This window comes from Arabidopsis lyrata (assembly GCF_000004255.2).
Source record: "Arabidopsis lyrata subsp. lyrata unplaced genomic scaffold ARALYscaffold_6, whole genome shotgun sequence".
Classification (NCBI taxonomy): domain Eukaryota; kingdom Viridiplantae; phylum Streptophyta; class Magnoliopsida; order Brassicales; family Brassicaceae; genus Arabidopsis; species Arabidopsis lyrata.
This window is the reverse complement of record NW_003302550.1, coordinates 1,472,561-1,491,833: the sequence shown is the minus strand read 5'-3', so window position 1 is coordinate 1,491,833 and position 19,273 is coordinate 1,472,561. Positions and strand designations below refer to the sequence as shown.

Sequence of the window (19,273 nt, the reverse complement as noted above, 5' to 3'; positions counted from 1 at the left end):
ACAATTGCATGTTAGTAGACTTCCATAAATAAATTTTGAATTCTTTTTTATTCTTTCTAAAAAGTAAAATTACATGCATGTTTAGTCTACATTCGCATTGATAGAAGTTTGATAGTTTCAAAAAATATGTTCTTTGAATATTTTTGTTAAAGTAAAATTAATTCTATATAGCGCTCCCTATTCTTGGTTTGATTCTTCTTCTAAGTGGATGTAACTCTCAATCCAAAAATATGAATATATACCCTCTTTTCCACATTTTTTTTTTTTTTTTTTTTTTTTCATTTTGGAAAGATGACTTTTCTATCTCTCGATTAATAGATGCATATACTATGTAGTCTATGTTAACTGTTTTTGCTACAGTAGAAAACAACTGCTTTTTTTTCTTCTTAAGAATCTATATTCTTTGCTTCCACTATTGAATTTTCTTTACTGTCTAGCTAGCTTTTTAAGCTTCATGTAACACACACGTTTTTTTTGGTTCGTTAATAAACATATTCACTATATAAAAGATACAATTTCTTTTTACTGACATAAAAATAGTCACTATGAATTACTTATTACAGTCATTATTAATTTCTTTATTTCAGTATGCATGTAAGAAATTTCCTTACATCACTATTTCCTCTAATATAAGTTTTTAACTATCTAATTTTTTTTTTGTAAAGACACTTTAACTAATGTTAATAAATTCACATGGCATGTGGCTTAGATTTATCTATCAAGTGTAAATGAAGAGAATTGTAGTAGTGGATTTATCTCTATCGTCGCTTATCTTTCCAATTATATTAAGGTATATACACATATACAACAAAAAAGGCATGTATGTAAAGACAGAAGCACATATATATAAGAAACCCACAAGTCCACTTCTCTAAGAAGATTTGTTCAGGCACACGCTAAAACACACAAACAAAAATAACCCTTCGAGAACATATAAATTTAATATTTATATAAAAAAGAAAAAAAGAATGGATCTTGATTTAATACAAGATCTGCCCATCTTGAATTTCCCACCAGCCATCAAGATCCGAACCAACACCAACAGAGATGATGACGGCGGCGGCTGCACCACTCCTACTTCTTCCGACCACAAGATTCCTCCCACCACAGCCACCACTCCTCCTCCGCCGCCGCAGAAACCCCGTCCACCTTCTACACCGTCGTCTCTCGGCATCAGATCTTGCAAGAGGAAGCTTATGACGTCATTATCCAAGTCGTATGAGATCATCGTCAACAAAGATGAGATCGAGCGGTTCTTCTCCTCCGTTTACAACCAGACGACGACGTCATCCACCACCACCACCACCACGGCCATCACGGTGGCCAAGCGGCGGAGAAGTTTCCGTTCTTGTTCACGAAGATGATCAATAATTGGAAGTTTCATTAAAGGTTCCATAATTTCGAATAGCTTTTTCGATTTTTATTTATTTTATGTAATGTTTTTATCAACTTTACACGTCGACCCACTCTATAAATATACATGTGCGATCGATCGATGGAATCTTTTTTTCTTTAGTAAATTTTGCTAGCTGTTTTGATAACGAATGAACAATTTCACTAGTTTTATTGACATCGTAAATAAATTTCCAGCTAGGCACATGCATAACACAAGTATGTATATCATCATCTTTTAGATAAAAACCTATATCCACTGATAAACATGAACTATTAAATCCTGTAGCATTTACAATTTATTCAGTGGCCAAAAAAGTACATTTTTCATCATTAGCTGATCGGTGTACTTTCTTAAATAAGGATGTATGAATCTCTTGAATTGATAAATAGTATATGAAGAGATTATGAAATTTTGTGTCATGGGTTATGATGGTGATTAATTAAATAAAAGTAACAATTTCAAAACACTGAGATATCACGAACAAAAGGAGAGAAAATGAGTTTGCCTTTGCAAGCAATTATGTTTGTCGGCCACGATATATTTCTATTATGTGTTACCATGTTACGCATAATTATGCCTTCCGATCCGATTAACATAAACATAATTATGGTGGTAGTAATTAAGAAAACAAAATATGACATCATTTTTAAGGTTATCAAAAGTTAGAAAGTAAATACTGAAAATTTTGAAAAATAAGTTAACCAGGTTCAGATTAAAAAGAATAAAGTAGTTACTCAGGCTATAAAAAAGGTTATAAAGTTAAAAAAAAAAATGATAATTAACGGGTGGTTTAGGTGTTGATATGATTTGGTTGATGAGATATGTAAATAGTTGCGTGACTTACGTGTGCTTGTGTAAGAATCCACGAGAAAGATAATGATGCCTTGATCCAACTATTTAAATAAATATTATTGTTATACTTCCATAGAAAAATAGATTGTTGCTTATTTTGTAAGCTAATTAATTAAAGTTATATTGTAATCAAAGAAAGTTGATCGGAAATTCATGTTGATCTCTGACATTTTTGGGCCGACAAGTAGAGCGATAAATACGGCTTTGGGATCTGTAAATTAATGTAATTTAATGAAAATTTAATGTTATGGATGACGTCTCGTAGAAAATTACTCTAATATTCATTAGGGGTGCCCATTCGTCACGTACTCGGAAAATCGGATACCAATTGATAAGTTTACATGTTGAAAAAAATATTTGATTACAAGATTTTACAAAATAGTTCATTTGCTTCACTCTGGTTCTGTTGAAACATTGTTTAAACCAACACATATGCTTTGAAACTTAAATCTGTTAACTCTTTTAAATGCCGTTTTTAGACAAAAAAAAAAAAAAAAATTGAGTTGATTTACCAATTTTTTAAAAGGATTTTATGAATCCCTTGGAGAACTTAAAGGGAAATGAACAAAAGATTACACAAAACAAGATAATCTAATTGAAAATTAGGTAGCATACGTTATACCAGACAATTACCTAACAGAAAATTCATTACCATAACACTATTATGAAAACATGCAGTAGCGATTGAATGGTGGTTGAATTTAGTGAAGTAATGAAGACCCATAAGAAATTTGAATGGTTACTAATGTCTAACATGTCACATAATTTCCACGTTGGATTATTCTTGAATCTATAGCTATGAAAAATGATAAATTCGTCTGATCACTATGCATCTGTCACAATTGAATTTATTATATACAGTTACTGCTAGACATTGGATTTTTTACTGTTTGATTTATCTATTGAATTTTGTTGTCAGTATGTAGCCACTTACTAACATATTATTGGTAAAAATGACCTTTAACAATGGGTTGACAATGGACTAGCTAGTGACGAAATTATTCTATTTCCATAAAATAGCGCACATGTAAACTCCGATTTTTTTTTGTTTTTATTGAAATTATGACATAATTAAAAGTTCATTAGTTCTAATGAAGTAATTATGGCATAATTAAACTTAGCAAGTCAATGCTTGGATACTAGAAAAATTCACAATATATCAAGACCTTTGTATATAATTTAACCATTTGAATCTTTTTAATCCATCAGATTGGTATAGTTTAAAAAATATGAGAGGTCATACAAAAAGGTCAAGGTTAAATAACACAATATAGATAAATTGTAGATTTACTTTTCATGGAGATCTTGTAAATGCAATGTGGATAAAGGTGGGCAAGCACGATGATAAAATACATAGATATTAATTGTAATAGTCATTGTTAGATCGTGCGTAAAAGTCCCTACAATAAAATGTAATACTTTTATACACGCCGTAAAAATCAACATGATTGTTATTCCGGTACAATGAAATCAAATATTATTCAATATTAGTATCCATACAACATGTTATTTAAAATTAGGTAGGCTAGTGGGTTACAATAATTAGCCGGATTCTTATGGTACAATATACCATCGTGAATTCTGCATAGCATTTTTTTTTAAATCATAGTATTATAATTTAAACGAAGGTTACCACACAGCTCACCAAAATATATACAGAATTATTTTTAGTTACATTTAGCAAAACAAAGAAAGAGAAGAAGAAGCTTCATCGTCTATCCAAAATAAACCTGAAATATAAACGGATTGAATTATTTTGTTTTCAGAAAAAAAAAAAAGAAAAAGAATTGTGGATACAAACGAATATGAAAATAAATAGCTTATTAAATTAGGTTAAGGGGGTAGAGGTGAAATAAATGGAAATTAGACGAACCATTTAAATGGCATTAAAACAGAAAGTATTGAATGGTACTATGGCCAAAGAGAAGCCATTGTCTACACATTTAAATACAGTCATCTAATTTCACAACGTTTTTTTTTTTATCTTACCATATAAAAAATTTAACTGCTTTAGGGCTTTTTTACTCTTTGACCTGTTCGAAAATTATCCAAAAATTATATTTTTGGCTAAATAAAATTGTGATTTAGAGACATGAATCATCAATAAGAGCCTTTCTTTTCTTCCTTTAGAGTAATTTAATTTAGACTATACACATCAAATATGAATTTGAAGAAGATACTACAACTACATAATCTTTATGATGGTCCTTTCTTCTATATCCTCTTCTCTCCTTGAACTTTCTTTTTCTCTGAGGCTTATAAAATGGAGTAGGCTCGGATTACCTCGATGATCGGTGCTCTACAAAGCGGACATTTCCCTCCGTTTCTTACAAGCTCGTTTGCACATTTTGAGCAAGTACACATGTGCCCGCATCTGTAAATTCAAAGGATTGTTCAGTTTTGAATTTAAGAGAGAAATAAAATATTTGAGCAAAATAGCAAATAGTTAGTTACCTATACAAGAGAGCATCAATGTGGCTGTCACAACAAACACAACAAGTTCCTTTACTTACATGGCTCCATCTTGAACCATCTTCTGATGTTTCCGGGCTCATACCTGTTGCAGAACTCGTTTCTTAGGATACTATATACATAAGATCGCCAAATGAGAAACAAAGTTTGTTGGATAGAATAGGCACGGACCTTGGTCACCTGCAGATCGGTTTAAGGCTGCAGAGACCTCTTGTCTAACCGAACGCTGCAGCTCTAATTGCATATCCATGCAGGCTTCCAGCATCCTCTGCATTTGGCTCATTCCTTGCTGCAGTCTCGCCACATCTCCTCTTAGGTCGTTCATTACCTCCCATTCCTAATGCAAGCAAGTAAAGCAATATCTACATTACACCTTCTAACCAAGCTTATGACATGTCATTGAGTATAATTAATTAGTTAAGGACTCGAGGCTAAAACCCTCAATGAATGGCTTACAATTTCAGACCGATGCATAGAGTGACGAGACCAGCTAGTGTGGTGCAAATCTTGATGCCATATTGGCTGGGGTGGAGGAGCGGGTGGAGTGGGAAGCAGTTGTGGACCATTGATGCCATTAAGCTGGTTATCGTTCCTCACAAATACTTGGTGGTCTGTGTCACGTTCTGGAGAATCTGGGATTGCTGTTTGCAGGTTACCATGCAGATCCCACTCTACGTGAGTGTGTCCTCTCCTTTCAGCATATGATTGTATCAGTTGATCCAGACTTTCACGGAAACCACTATGTAGTAGATTAGAAACACTTCTCCTGCATGCAGAAAAGACGGTAGAAATCATCAATCTAACAGAAAACTAGGTAATAAAGAAAGAAAACAAATCCACTTTTGTCAATTATGTGGCTAAAACCTTTTTCGTACCTGCTTAGGAGCTCCCTGAGTTCCATGCTGTAAACATTGTCATCCTCAGGTGGATGAAACCTATTTAATCTTCTCAATTGTACTGCACGGCGACTCGTTAGGGCTTCTGACCGTGTCTCAGGCCAGTTCCCATCAGATTGTCTAGAGCTATTCTCATGCCAAACCCCATGAGTTTCTTGTGTGCGATATTCATCATCTGCAAATCCACTGGCTTCTCGGTGCATGTCACTGACAGAGGTTTCATCACGGTTTATATCTGTGTTATCATACCCATCAAATTGCGTTAAAGTTGTTTGTTGCAAATTTAGCCTCTCATCTACTGGGCCATCTTCCTGCCAGACCCTTCTTTGATTGGTATCCTCTTCCCAATCTCTATCCGCATTTGCTAGGTTGCTTTCTGAGTCATCAGGCAAAACGGGACTATTATTACCTTGTCTGGAAGAAGTTGAACTCTCATCGGTTACAAGCTGAGGATTCTCAGCAGTGATAGCAATTGCAAGAGCATTTGTGGAATTATTGCTATTATCGCTATCAGTGTTGCTACTAATTTCATGGACAATACTTTCCCTCCCGTTATGGAAGCCTTCCCTGAGACAGAAGCAAAGCCACAGTTGGGCAATTATCAGCAAGCTAGCTAAATGCCAATAAGTACTTGTCTATCAATAAGATGAAAGGACAAAATACGAACACAACAAAAAGATCAGCAAGAAAACAAGCCGAAATTTTTATGTGATATTCAGTGAGCACGCGAGAGAAGATGAGATACAGGGATATCAAAATTCACATTTCTAAAGTCCTTTACGGGTTTGTAGTGTAGTTATATTATTAAGATGCAATAAATCTGATCCTATTAAGTTGAAATTTTACCGCTGACAAGAAAGTGACAGAAAACTGTATGAGAAAATTGTTTTATCCATCAAAATAGAATTTGAGGGAAATCTTACCTTAAGCCAGAGACAGTTTGTCTTTCTCTTAGCTGAAGCAGTTCCCTTGAAGCCATTGATGGAGTTCTCTCTGGAACTGTAGGTCGCTCGTTCCGCAAGAATCTTCCTCTAAGAAGTGACTGCAGGAAAGCGTAAGGCATTAGAAATCAGTCTACAATTGTCTAAGGTGCTAAGATACTGGTAACATATGAAGTTTGTTGTCCGGTCCTAGCATGAAATAGGACACATCTCTCGCTCCTCCAAACACTTTTTCTTATCTCAATCCAAAATCAAATACCAAGAATTCTTAGCATGTGTATTCGGAATATAACAAATTTATCATGCTGGCAAATAAAATTTATAGCTCATGAATTGTAATGGTATCTCAGAATGCCATAAGTGTGTGGAAAAAGAATATGAGAAAGAAGAGCCGTTCATTTCCTATAAACTAACCTGAATCCGGTTGCGGTGAGCAAAATCAGACACTGCACGATGCTCCAACAATCCCTGAAGTTCTCGTTGTCTCTCTCTTTCAGCCCTCATAAGCAAATCAAGTAATGCCTGCCTACCTCTTACTCTCCGCAAGTCTCGACGAACATGATGTGGTTGCCCTTCTTCATGGGTAACAGCTAACCCTACACGGACCCTGTCAACTTGTGCAGTATCATGATTCCTATCAACTTCTGAAGTAGACCTCGGATCTTCTCTCGGTGTTGCACGAGCTACTCCTCTCTGCTGACTTGTCATTTGCATCCACTCTCTTATAATCCTGACTCTTTCTCGTTCAGTATCACCCAGCCACTCGGGTCTACGGTTATCATCTCTCTGCCTAACATTAGATGAATGATCATTGCCCCTACTATCCATCCATCCACGGGCAATATGCCTCACCCTCTCCCTCTCGCCATCGCCAAGATCAGGAGACTGCTCCCTACTGGAAGTATTATTATTATCCCCATGCTCATTCCGATCATGTGACCAAGACCCGTAATCATTCTCACTCTCACTCGAGTCTCTCAGACTCCCATTGTTTTCACTCACCTGACTCTCCGAAGCAATAGAGCTAGACAAATTAGTATTAGACTCAGCACTCCTTTGCTGCCTCAATCTTTCCCTCACCCTTTCACGTGCCCTGTTAAGCACATGCTCATCTTCCAATTCCCTCCACATCTGCAAAATCCCAGATGCCTGAGTGTTAGGCCTCTCACTAGCAGCACCCTGACGCCTTGAAGATGGAGACTGAGACTCCCTAAGGAAAGAAGAATCGAGCATGGAGACCGTTTGCAAACCAGCCAACGCAATCAACTCAGACTCTCGGTTCCTCCTCTCAATCGTAGTAATCATCTCCTGAGCCTGCCTAGCAGCCCACCGGCTCAAAATTTGAGATTGACGCCTTCTTGCAGCAGATGATTCAGCCAAATTATCCCCTTCAAGTTCAGACCTTCGTCTCCTCCTCACAAGCTGATCACCTTCCTCATCCTCATCCTCTGGGTTGTGAACAGAACTACAAGACCCAAATGAGATACACTCGTCCAAGTGCCCACGCATGAATTCCTCCAAACCACGTTCAAACTCAGTACGAACATCATCTCTAGACTCCGATTTTTGTTGCAAAGGCTGAATACTAGTCATCCTCCTCCCGCTTCAATTGAAACCCCAGAACCTAAAAATCCTTTTTTTAATGTCAATTCCGATATTCAAAACAACATAGTAACTCCATCAAATCATTCTCAAAACCTAAAACCACATCTTCCCCAGAATTTCTGAGAAGATCCCAGAACACACAAAATCCCAACATCCAAAAGATTCAAAATTTCACACCCAAATGTCCTCCAATTCATCTCTCACCTGATATCAGCCAAATTGAACATTCAAAACCCAAAATTTCACTTCCAATTATCAACAAAATCGAACCCAATTCACAAAGTTACGTAATTTAGATAAGCGAGACGTACCTCTTCGTGTTCTTCGTCAATGGCGAAACAGAATTAAGAAAACAAAGGGGAAAGATGAACCAAAAAGCTCCTATAAGACGAAATTGCGCAATCAAATTCAATGAAGGATCGAAGAAGAAGAAGAAGAGAAAACAAAATAATCGGTGATTTATTATTGAAACTAGAAAAAGATTGGATTTTTTTCTAAGAGAGAAGGTACAATGGCCATTGGACAGAGAGAGAGATAAAACAATTAATTAATCACTCTTTAATTGTCTTTTTCTCGTAATTAATTAATTTTATTTAGTTTTCTTCTATTTTTAATTTAATTTAGTCTACTTTTTCGCTTTTGCTAAAATTAAAAATAAGCAAGGAAAGGCGAGTCTCAAGGAAGCGAGGAGTTGGTCTACGATTCTAACACGTGGCATGATTATCTCATCCCACGTCATGTTTTTTAATCTCTAAATTGTCACTGTAATGATAAATTAATGAATTATGCATAAGACCATATCCAAATCCATATTTGAGCAAGACATAGTAGGAATTCTTTAATGATTAATAAAATAATGATCCCAAAAACAAAATAGTTGGATTTTCAACAAAAAAAAAAAAAGGTTGGTTTCTTTTTCTTAAGTTTGTACTATGTAGCTAAGAAAATAAAGATAACTCATAAAATATCTGAAAATGCAACAACGGAAAGAAATCAAGAATAGAAAAAGGAAATGAAGATCTAATTAACTTTTATTTGCACCAATTTGTAATTGAGGAATCAAAATAAAGGAAGACGCAGAAAGGAAGATTGTGAAAAAAATGGAGGTATAAACATAGGCCTACCTGAGAAAGGTGTGGTGGTTTTTTTTTTTTTTTTGGGTTTTAGGAATGTGTTAAGGTTTGGATCCTGAAATTTTAAATGGAGAGAGATGAGATGACAACATCTCTGACCTTTCAAGTTTTTAAAGGGAAGGAAAGCTCAAACTTCACACCATATTATAAAATATAAATATTATTTTTTGTATATTTATATACCCTAAGATTATTTTGGATTCATATTTTCATAGACTCCAGCAAACAATTACATCTTTGTACTTTAACACAAACCAAAAAAAGAAGAAAAAGACAAACAATTGTATCTTGGTATTATAAATGGGCAAATCAATTTTTAACAACCTTCATGGCCATATCTTTTCAAAATTAAGATAACCTATTATTTTATACATAGCTGGGGAGCAAAAGTGTAGTTGGGCATTTGATCATAGATAGATAAGAACCGAGTCCGAGTGCATAATACAATGAGATTTTGTATAATAATGCTCAGTTTCATAGTGGCAAAGAAAGAGTTTATGTTAATTATGTTTATATAATATATAATAAAAATTCCCCAATTTGGATCGATCTTTGTGAGGGTTTCGTACCAAACAATTATTCTCACATGGAGTAATCAAGAAAAATAGATAAATTATATCACATGATGGCATAGTTGATTGTTTTTTTTTTTCGTTCTCTCTTATTATTTGATACTTTTAAACAATATAATCAAATAAGAAAATGTCTATGAGAAAGCTTACAAATGCATTGGGACGAAAGACAAGGTTGCATGGATTTTGGGTGTATGTTAGGTCTCATCAGTCACATACATCTTTCACTGATTAATACAAATTATACAACGTACGTTTTCTTTTTCTAACATCCACTCATCTTCTTCTTCTTTTAGGAGTATATGTTTATCATGATGTATACATTATCACTGTGTTTAGGAAAACAAAATCTAGGCTGTGATTAGTAATAACTTCAAAGAAAATTACTATGTTTTAGATATTTGCTGCAAAATCATTGCTTAGGGTTTTAGCAAAAACTCCAAAAACCTAGAAACGTTCTGGTATGTATCTGAATCAATTCAACCCATCACTACAAGAAAACACTCGATTTGCGAGTATCGAATGTTTGCGAGGGCATTGCAAGTAATTTGTCACGAATTGGACGCGCGTAACACTTCCGTCGCAAAAATTGTGACGGCTAATTCTCTCGCAAATTTGCGATGGAGTTACGAGTACCTTGCGAGAAAGAGCTAATCCGTCGCAAATCACCCGCACTTCCCTCACAAATTTTTACCCTAAACCCTAAAGTACGTAAAAGTGTTTTGCGAACTTTGATTTTCATATATAAAAGTGAATCCAAAAGGCCATATAATCGGGCAAGTTGAATAAGTGGTGATGCTTAAAAAAAGATCGGATAGGTTTCAATACCAACATTTTTTATTGAAAATGTTATAGACATTGTACATTTGAATCAAATTTGCTTTCAAATTTTATTTTTGTTATATTTTTAATCAATTGAAATACGGGTTACTTTCTAATAATAACAGTAATTAAGTAGTTTCAACAATAATTATGATATCACACACTACTAAACTGATTAGCAACTCACTTGCAAATCCATAGCAAATTTTGCTAGGGAATTGCTTGAAGTCTTTCGGAATCTAGCAAATTCATAGCAAAATATGCGAGGGAAGTACTATTAATAAAATTTGCAAGTTGTTAGCAAGAGTAATTGTTCGTCGCAATTTCCGTGCCTTTTGCGAGGGAATATTTTAATCGCAAAAGTTGCGACGGATGTACTACGGGTCCCACTTTGCGAGACGAGCATAGCGACAAATTGACTATCGTCGCAAATCTCTTGCAATTGTCGATTTGCGAAGGATTAGCTATAAATCCTTCCATCGCAAAACGCCGTGTATTCTTGTAGTGCCACCTTCTTCACTATTTTTGTCTTTTACTGAAAAAAATATAGTTCTCGAAGTCCCAAACTTTCATTCGAGAGGGAACAAACGCACGTTTTGGTTTTAACATTTTACGACATCCATATACAATCATGCATCTTTAACTTAGCCACAGTAAGTTTTAATATATATTTGTATATAATAGATCTTTTGTCTATATCCTTTTGTTTTGGAAATTTCACGCAATGTGAATCGGATATATTCACTTAAACTACTTTTACTTTGGCTATACATGGCTTGACAATATTTTCCAATTCACCCAAAATAAAGGAAAACATATCAAACACAATCTTTCTTGTTTCACAGTTATGTGAATGTCTTCTTTTGTCTTGCAATAACTGTGAAGTTAGCATTATATGCTTGATTTTGTCTTTCGAAGAGAGAAGAGACTTTTGCTTTGAGATACGCACAAATGATATATGGCTGTCGTTTGTAGGAGGACCGCTAAGATAAATTATTTTTCAATTGCTTACAACATTTGCTTCTTTTCTACTCATGCTTAATTTTGTATAATATATTGCATAAGATAAATTTTGATGGTTCTCTTTCATGTTTACGTTTGATTCGTATAATGAGTATTTGTAAATCGTAAAAATAAGTAAACACGAATCACAAACAAAAAAGTCCTCGCTCGATTACTTTCGTGTTTGTGTCTACAATTTCATTAAATTGTTTTGGCTTCATTTTGAAAGTAACACATTATCTTTGACTTATAAACATAACTAGATCGATATCACACATTGACGAAAGACATGAAGTGAGAAAGCTTTTCTTCTGAAAAGTATTAAATCGAACAAACTGTCAGGTTCCAGTCTGAACCGGCTCATCCATTTATCGGTTCACTTTTAGTTCTATCAGACACATATTTTTGGTACAAAGGTAGATCCGTTTAGGGAACTTCCGGTTGGATTACCATGACACACCGTGAGATTACAGTGAAACAAACAAACAAACAAACGTATTCTATTGAAAATGGTTGAAATTCCAGAGACTACGGATTCATTTGTGATCATTTTACCCGAATAACACATTAAAAAAGATCGAGAATTAGTTAACATTCCCGATTTGAACTTGAGGAGGCGCAGGATCGTTGAACCAGGTACAGTAGCTTTTGCTTTACTGTCAGATCTCGCCAGTCCCAAGAGGTTGCCTTGAAGTGTCTCCAGAAGCCCATGCTTGATAATCTTTTGAGAGCTACAAAACGAGTAAAAGAGCATGATAAGATTAATGTTTGGATGACTCGGCAGGAAATTAAATGAAGAAGGAACGCATAAATATAACGAATCAACAAGCCAGTTCTACAGTATAAACCATAGAAGCCTTGGCTAATCTGAAACCTGAGTCCTGCTTCAACATGTGCATTACCGACATAAATAAAGCCCAAATACAAGTTATATTGCCACAGCAAGCAGCTCAAATATGAAAGATCTTCTCAACAGGAAACCTCAGATGTCAAACTAATACTCTCAAGCAGGATGATCATGCAATTGAAAAACATAAATGATAGCTTAAATGACCTCGTTGATGCAGAATAAGTGATTAAAAGGTAATGATACAAATGTTGCTTTCCTGCATACCTGTGACAAAAATCGCGGTAGCATGAGTTTAAGAATTTGATCAAGAACTTGTGTCCCTGTAGCCTCTATTGCTCCGACTGGGAAGACTCTAAATGCAAAAGGAATCTCGATATTGACCTACAATTGCCAAATAAATCAGAAATACCACAGCAATGCACTGATTAATTAAGCAAAAAAAAGGAAGAAGAAGTTAGCTACCTCAATGACTGCATCAGAAGTAATTTGTTGCTCTGATGTACCTTCCTGAGTGCTATCACATGATACCCGGTTCACCATAGAAGCTGCATGACTAGAAAATACTAAACGTTAAGCCCATACAACGATCACCATATCTAATTTCAGTAAACAAAAGTTCACCAAGAAAATTTTGATCAGTTTGGGGCCAACAAATAGAATCATATACAGGGATATGCTTACCATCAAATTTGTCATTTTGAGCAACCACAACAGGGGATCCCTCAAGCTATATAGCACAAATCAATGAAACATCATTAACATAACAAACATCACTCAATTTATGTCTATTAGCCACAAGTTGTTCTCTTTATTTGGAAATTCTATCATTAACAAAAGAAGATTTTACCTTGCAGGACAAGAGCTTGATGCAGCAGCCATTAGGCTGTTCTTCAACCCTGACAAGCAAAACAGGGCAGACTTCAAAGTTGAAGAATTTAAAAGTATAAACATAACATCTGAACGTGTTATCATCAACTCTCACAATCCTCTCCGCATCAAGCACCGAGTACTGACTTGCTGGTAAGCTCATATACTCAACTGCAACCATAAACAACAACAAACAAAAAACCAAATCCGATCCAGATTTAACCAATCCACAAGAACACAGAAATTTAGATCAAGCATGGTTGAAGTTACTTAGAGGTCGCTGGAGCTGACGAACGGAGATGGATTGTTTCTGACGAGCGATGAATCGAGCTTTGGGGGTGGAGCTCGATGAGACGCGAATAGGTGGCGTAGAAGAGGCAAGAGAAGGTTTAGGTGGTTCGTCAAAAGACGATGAGCTACTAATGGTGAAGGAGAGAGATGGATTTCTAGGGTTTCGATTCGTCTTCTTCGCTGAGAACGATAAAGAGGTAAGTCTAAGCGTAGCTGAGCTCAACGCCATAGCTAAAACGACGGCGTTTTAGGATACGAGATTTTTAACGACTTAACGTCTCAGCTTAAACACAGAAGCGAAGCAGAGAGAGAGTGAGAGAAAGGTGATAAGATTCTGGGCCGACGGAGATTTGGGAGGTGGCACCACCATCACCACCTGCTTTGGCTGCGCATGTTAGCCTGCTCACGTTGTTTCGCCACTGTTAAAATACGCTGAATATTGGAAGCAAACCCAATAAGAGCCCCGTAAACTAAATATCTTGGGCCAACGACAAATTATAAACGAATAACCTTGGCAATTTGAGTAAATATAAAAATGTGTTGTAACCAGACTCGGTTGGATCCATTCCATAACACTTGTTAGTTTTTTTTTATTTAAATTATTAGATTTTCTCTAATTTGGAGTACAGAACAAAACTTTTAAGAAAATGTTAAAAAGAGTCATCTATAATTATTGAAAAGTAATAATGTATTTAATATATTTTTTTTTTTGGGCAAAATTGTAACTAATATAAAGTTAGTTTATGATGCCACAAAATAATATAGTAAGATTATTTTTTGAAGGTTTTTAACCAATGAATCTGTGTAGTCGTGAGGAAAACACAGGTTGCGACTTCCCATTATTGTCGGCCTAAAAAACCAAAAATCACCTTATAATAATATTGAACTTCATTAATTTAATCGACCGATTCAAATCATAAACATGCATTACCATTAATCGTATCTATTCTCTTCGTCAACTATACCGTACAATTTGACAAATATATACTGTATTAACTACAATTCAAGATCTAACAAACTATGAAAATAATGAATGTAAATCAACGTCCACAATGAGAAACAGAGAAATAAAAAAACACTCTACGCTATTTTAAAATTATTTAAATATATAATTTTGGCGTTTTAAAAAAAAAAATTATGTTAGAATTCGTAGCTAGATGTTATAATTAAAACAAATTGTTAGTAATTTTGCAATTACTAGCTCAAGTTGATTTGATATTTTAACAAATAATAAAAAGTGAGATGATGTGCAAGGAAAAAAAAAAAAAAAAGAGATAGAGAGGCGGTCAATAAAATTAAATTAAGAAAAAAAATGAAAATAATAGAATAAGGGAGCCTAGTGGATAGATAGACGAAGGACACCAGAGCCACCTTCACAAACCGCTCGGCGACAAAGACGAAGAAGCCGAGGAAGTAACGACCGACGAGAGAGCCTTACATCGATAGACTTAGTTTTGCTCAGATTCATATCCACCGGCGCCAAGTGACGGCGACGACGACGACGGAAGGAGCAGATTCGAATTGTGCGAAGACAGGTAACTTTGGAATTTTTCTTCTCAATCTCAGATTTCGATGAACGAGTCTTATCTCTTCTTCTCTCTCCGATTTCGTTCTTATTTTTTCTTCATTGTATTGATAATGTCGATTGGTTGATTCAATTCTTCTCTGTGTATTTCCCTTTTTATCTTCTGATAGCAGCAATGGAGTCTACTGAGTCATATGCGGCAGCTTCACCGGAAGAGCTGGCGAAGAGATCCCCAGAACCGCATGATTCTTCGGAAGCTGGTATTTTCGATCCGATCTGGTCTTTTGTTTTTTTTCCGTCGTTGCATTTTCCTTTCGACTTTGACTCAAATGTTTCGGTATTTCGTCACATTCGTGAATTGGATCTCGTTTAAGTACTTTGTGATTTGACAACGTAGATGTGTGATTATTGCCTTTTTGCTGATGAAAACTGCGATAGATTCAGTTTTCAAAGATGGTTAAACAACGCTAATTCCTTGTGTTTCAGTTCGATGAAATAATACTTCAGTCATTGATGAAAATCTTGTGAATTTTTCCAGAATGTAATGAATTATATAAAGGAACAATCGTGTGAGTGAGTTAGTTCAGACTCATTTTCATGTTGTGTTTTTGTAAGATATGTGGTAGCTGTTATAATCGAGGTTGACAAGGTTTTATTTTTGTCTGTTTCAATTCAACGATTAGCTCAATAATGATGCGTTTTAGTGAACCATGCTATCTATTTGACTATCTAATGTGTTTTGCTCTTTTCAGATTCTGCTGAGAAGCCAACACACATTCGGTTTCTTGTATCCAATGCGGCAGCTGGTTCCGTCATTGGGAAAGGTGGCTCGACCATCACTGAATTTCAGGCAAAGTCCGGGGCAAGGATTCAGCTTTCACGTAATCAAGAGTTTTTCCCGGGGACGACCGATAGAATTATTATGATATCGGGCTCAATCAAAGAAGTTATCAATGGACTGGAACTTATCCTTGATAAATTGCACAGTGAGGTAATCTTTTTTTTCGAGATGTGTTTGACAAATTTGTATTTCATGTCACAATTGCGTTTAGAATGAGATCAGTTTTAACTTTTCTGTTTGTTTGTTAGCTTCATGCTGAAGATGGTAATGAGGTTGAGCCTAGGAGAAGAATTAGACTTGTGGTTCCTAACAGTTCTTGTGGAGGTATAATTGGAAAAGGAGGGGCCACCATCAAGTAAGTTTCCGTTCTGTATCTGTTGCAGCAGTTTCTTTGAGGTTTTCAGACCTTCCATAGCCTGTTTCCCTTAACACCATTTCCTACAGCACGCTTAACCACCAAATAACATTTATAATGTATCTGGTCATGTTCTTGCATTATTTTCCATGTTCAAATCCTCTCTGGTTCATATCTTTAAGAGAGCAATTATAACCTCTGAATGCATGCATGCATAAACAAGTCAAGACCCTATATATAACAGGTGAACACAGTTTCTGAGTATTAGAGGTAACTCAGTTTGAAGTAGTGTTAGTATGGAATAACTAGTTTCTTTTAAGTTCTAGAATATGGCATTGCATTTTTGATTTTTACAAGGAATATTGACTTCAGTTGTACTGCTGTCACTAACCCTCAAGACATTTCTTTCTTTGCAAAAAGGTCATTCATTGAGGAATCTAAAGCTGGTATTAAGATATCCCCTCTGGATAATACCTTCTACGGGTTGAGCGATAGGTTAGTGACATTATCTGGGACCTTCGAGGAGCAGATGCGGGCAATCGATTTGATTTTGGCTAAGCTTACTGAGGACGATCATTACTCCCAGAATGTGCATTCCCCATATTCATATGCAGGTATATAAACTCAGCATTTATATATGTTGGAAAGCAATAGGATTTTCTACTGAGTTTTAGATTGTATGATGTCACTAAGGTAGTAATGGTGTTTAGTATCTTTCATCACATGGATGTTCTTTCCCTTTTGAGGATTGTGTATGATGGTTGTCTGTTGTAGCTTAATTCTCTTGTAAGTTCCTTTAAACTCGGCATTTTAGGTCTTTTCTACTCTGGTTTTCATGGTCCTCCATATGCGTATGCGCTTCCTTCTGTTGCAACAGCGGGCTACAATTCAGTTAACTACGCGCCCAACGGTTCTGGAGGCAAGTATCAAAACCACAAGGTTAGCCTCTTCTCATTCTCTTCCACCCTATTAGTATTTATGCGTTTATATGAATCAATCTCTATTTGTATTACTGCTATGGGTAATGTGGTGTTACAAGTCATATCTTCCACCCTATTTATGTAAACGCATATATATATGTATGAATCAATCTATCTTTGTGTTACTGCTATGGATTGTATGGATCAATTAATATCTAGAAACTTTAGGAGATACCAATGTGAAATCTACATCTGATATTTTTGTTAGGAATTAGGCTTATCAAAAAGATTGGTGATGTTTTTGTAATAAACCAACTACTAAAATAAATTTGATCGGAGATGCAATTTCTGTCATGTCTTACTATCCATATAAAGATATTTATTGCCATTCATTCGAACACACTGCTTAATCTCCAGTAGGAACAAAATCAAGCGATACTAGCTTATCAACATGAGAATACAACACATTGCTGTCACATATAAGATAATAGATGGCCTTTTGGTATTAAAACAGCTAGAGATTCGTTTTTTTTTTTTCCATTACTTAAGCTGTGTTTTGATATATATTCCAGGACGAAGCTAGTACCACGGTGACAATTGGTGTTGCGGATGAGCATATAGGATTGGTCCTTGGACGTGGAGGAAGAAACATCATGGAAATCACTCAGGTATTTTGCAACCCTTAGTTGAAACTCTTTCGGTCCACAGAAACTTAAAGCCCACTTTTCTTCCCGCAGATAACTGGTGCCCGAATAAAAATATCAGACCGAGGTGATTTCATGTCTGGAACCACTGATAGGTAAAGTTAAGATTATTGGAGAGTGTAACAACCGAACAATGTGTTTGTACCTCTCATGTCTAAACTTGAGAAATGGCAAATATTGACAGGAAAGTGAGTATCACAGGGCCACAGAGAGCAATCCAACAAGCTGAGACGATGATAAAACAGAAAGTTGATTCAGCCACAGAGAGAGCCACCGATTAAAACCGTTTAAAGAGAATCCATCTCAGTTCCTGTCTTTGGTCTGTTTACTTCATTTGTTGAGGCTTAAGCTTTCGGATGGGGATCATTAATCATCTTTGAGTGAGGCAGAGATTTCTCTCTAGGAGCTCTCTTTCGTTTTATTTATATGTCGACATTATATAATGTGTTTTTCTCTGGGAGAGAAGCAGATTTGGAGTTAGAAAAGTACTATTTTCATTTGTTTTTTAATAAATTTGTTGCAATTTGTTGAAGTTTTGTTTCCCTTTTGAGTTCTTTCTGTTGTAACAATTTACAATAACCAGCCTTTACATTGCGTTTTGCTTCCTTCTTTTATCAACTATTTACAGTTTTTAGTTCTTTTTTTTTTTTTCTTTTTTTTTTTGCTGTAACGATTAAATGAGAAATTACAAAAAGTGTTGACTTGGTTTAGGACTTGGGAGTGCGAGTAGTAGTCTAGTTTGAATTGCTGTCGTATGTGCGTCTAACATAGTCCAAATACTTAGAGGATCCTGTTATGTCACTATGGAGCATGATCATCAATATTTCACTCACATGCCCTTCAAAATGCTTTTCTCAATGTTCATTACGTTACCGAACAAGAAACAAATACACCACATTAACTTGATAATTAACGAGAAATCGAAAACACATCATCTTTTAAATAATATGTTTGGAGGCAAAAAAAAAAAAAAATTGTTTGGAGGCGAATCTAAGTTTCAAACAAGTCAACAAAATATTACCTATCTTAAAGGATTGAGTACCCACATCATTAACGCTCCATCAACGTTAAGGCTATAATTAGGCAGATTTTCGTCAACATGTCTATGGTATAGAATAGCATGAATGAGTCTAAGAGATCTTAATTTAGAAATGAAAATATGAGCTGATATAGCTAATTCAGCTCTCGCATCTGCTACTGGTTCCTCACCAGCCGCAAGAGCAGCCATA

General features: G+C 35.5%; 4 protein-coding genes across 7 annotated transcripts; 2 read left to right on the top strand and 2 right to left on the bottom strand.

The window, feature by feature from the left end:
• Positions 1-807: 807 nt before the first annotated feature.
• Positions 808-1,570, top strand: LOC9307166 (cyclin-dependent protein kinase inhibitor SIM). The gene has a single exon (XM_021023934.1). It carries the CDS (start codon positions 969-971, stop codon positions 1,362-1,364), a length of 396 nt encoding a protein of 131 aa, XP_020879593.1. The 5' UTR covers positions 808-968; the 3' UTR covers positions 1,365-1,570.
• Positions 1,571-4,282: 2,712 nt separating this feature from the next.
• On the bottom strand, positions 4,283-8,681 carry LOC9307165. 2 transcript variants are annotated; one of them, XM_021022467.1, is made up of 8 exons: positions 8,474-8,681; positions 6,972-8,366; positions 6,540-6,658; positions 5,596-6,183; positions 5,177-5,486; positions 4,892-5,057; positions 4,703-4,805; positions 4,283-4,622 (listed from the first exon to the last, which is right to left on the bottom strand). In XM_021022467.1, the coding sequence occupies exons 2-8, from the start codon at positions 8,148-8,150 to the stop codon at positions 4,505-4,507; spliced, it is 2,583 nt and encodes an 860-aa protein (XP_020878126.1). In that variant the 5' UTR covers positions 8,151-8,366; positions 8,474-8,681; the 3' UTR covers positions 4,283-4,504. The 2 variants fall into 2 exon arrangements, with proteins under 2 accessions (XP_020878126.1, XP_020878127.1); XM_021022468.1 differs by having other exon boundaries at positions 6,972-8,181.
• A 3,331-nt stretch (positions 8,682-12,012) lies between these two features.
• LOC9309219 (uncharacterized protein SYNPCC7002_A1590) lies at positions 12,013-14,139 on the bottom strand. The gene is made up of 6 exons (XM_002871048.2): positions 13,679-14,139; positions 13,389-13,579; positions 13,223-13,268; positions 13,004-13,086; positions 12,806-12,922; positions 12,013-12,422 (listed from the first exon to the last, which is right to left on the bottom strand). Exons 1-6 carry the CDS (start codon positions 13,926-13,928, stop codon positions 12,351-12,353), a joined length of 759 nt encoding a protein of 252 aa, XP_002871094.1. The 5' UTR covers positions 13,929-14,139; the 3' UTR covers positions 12,013-12,350.
• Positions 14,140-14,945: 806 nt separating this feature from the next.
• Positions 14,946-18,678, top strand: LOC9307164 (protein BTR1). 3 transcript variants are annotated; one of them, XM_021021005.1, is made up of 9 exons: positions 14,946-15,234; positions 15,398-15,484; positions 15,977-16,215; positions 16,314-16,420; positions 16,841-17,034; positions 17,235-17,359; positions 17,913-18,008; positions 18,078-18,139; positions 18,229-18,678. In XM_021021005.1, the coding sequence occupies exons 2-9, from the start codon at positions 15,400-15,402 to the stop codon at positions 18,323-18,325; spliced, it is 1,005 nt and encodes a 334-aa protein (XP_020876664.1). In that variant the 5' UTR covers positions 14,946-15,234; positions 15,398-15,399; the 3' UTR covers positions 18,326-18,678. The 3 variants fall into 3 exon arrangements, with proteins under 3 accessions (XP_020876664.1, XP_020876666.1, XP_020876665.1); XM_021021007.1 differs by having other exon boundaries at positions 17,298-17,359; positions 18,229-18,662; XM_021021006.1 differs by having other exon boundaries at positions 15,027-15,234; positions 15,395-15,484.
• The last annotated feature ends 595 nt before the right edge of the window (positions 18,679-19,273 follow it).

What these genes read in the sequence shown, in the direction of transcription:
- LOC9307166 (XM_021023934.1), top strand. Translation starts at nt 969, where the DNA reads ATGGATCTTGATTTAATACAAGATCTGCCCATCTTGAATTTCCCACCA.
- LOC9307165 (XM_021022467.1), bottom strand. Translation starts at nt 8,150, where the DNA reads ATGACTAGTATTCAGCCTTTGCAACAAAAATCGGAGTCTAGAGATGAT. An exon ending in CTCACCGCAACCGGATTCAG is followed by an intron (nt 6,659 to 6,971) that starts GTTAGTTTATAG and finishes GCTTTCCTGCAG; the next exon opens with TCACTTCTTAGAGGAAGATT. An exon ending in CAAACTGTCTCTGGCTTAAG is followed by an intron (nt 6,184 to 6,539) that starts GTAAGATTTCCC and finishes CTTCTGTCTCAG; the next exon opens with GGAAGGCTTCCATAACGGGA.
- LOC9307164 (XM_021021005.1), top strand. Translation starts at nt 15,400, where the DNA reads ATGGAGTCTACTGAGTCATATGCGGCAGCTTCACCGGAAGAGCTGGCG. An exon ending in TTGATAAATTGCACAGTGAG is followed by an intron (nt 16,216 to 16,313) that starts GTAATCTTTTTT and finishes TTTGTTTGTTAG; the next exon opens with CTTCATGCTGAAGATGGTAA. An exon ending in ACATCATGGAAATCACTCAG is followed by an intron (nt 18,009 to 18,077) that starts GTATTTTGCAAC and finishes TTCTTCCCGCAG; the next exon opens with ATAACTGGTGCCCGAATAAA.
- LOC9309219 (XM_002871048.2), bottom strand. Translation starts at nt 13,928, where the DNA reads ATGGCGTTGAGCTCAGCTACGCTTAGACTTACCTCTTTATCGTTCTCA. An exon ending in TCAGCTCCAGCGACCTCTAA is followed by an intron (nt 13,580 to 13,678) that starts GTAACTTCAACC and finishes TTATGGTTGCAG; the next exon opens with TTGAGTATATGAGCTTACCA. An exon ending in CTTCTGATGCAGTCATTGAG is followed by an intron (nt 12,923 to 13,003) that starts GTAGCTAACTTC and finishes TGGCAATTGTAG; the next exon opens with GTCAATATCGAGATTCCTTT.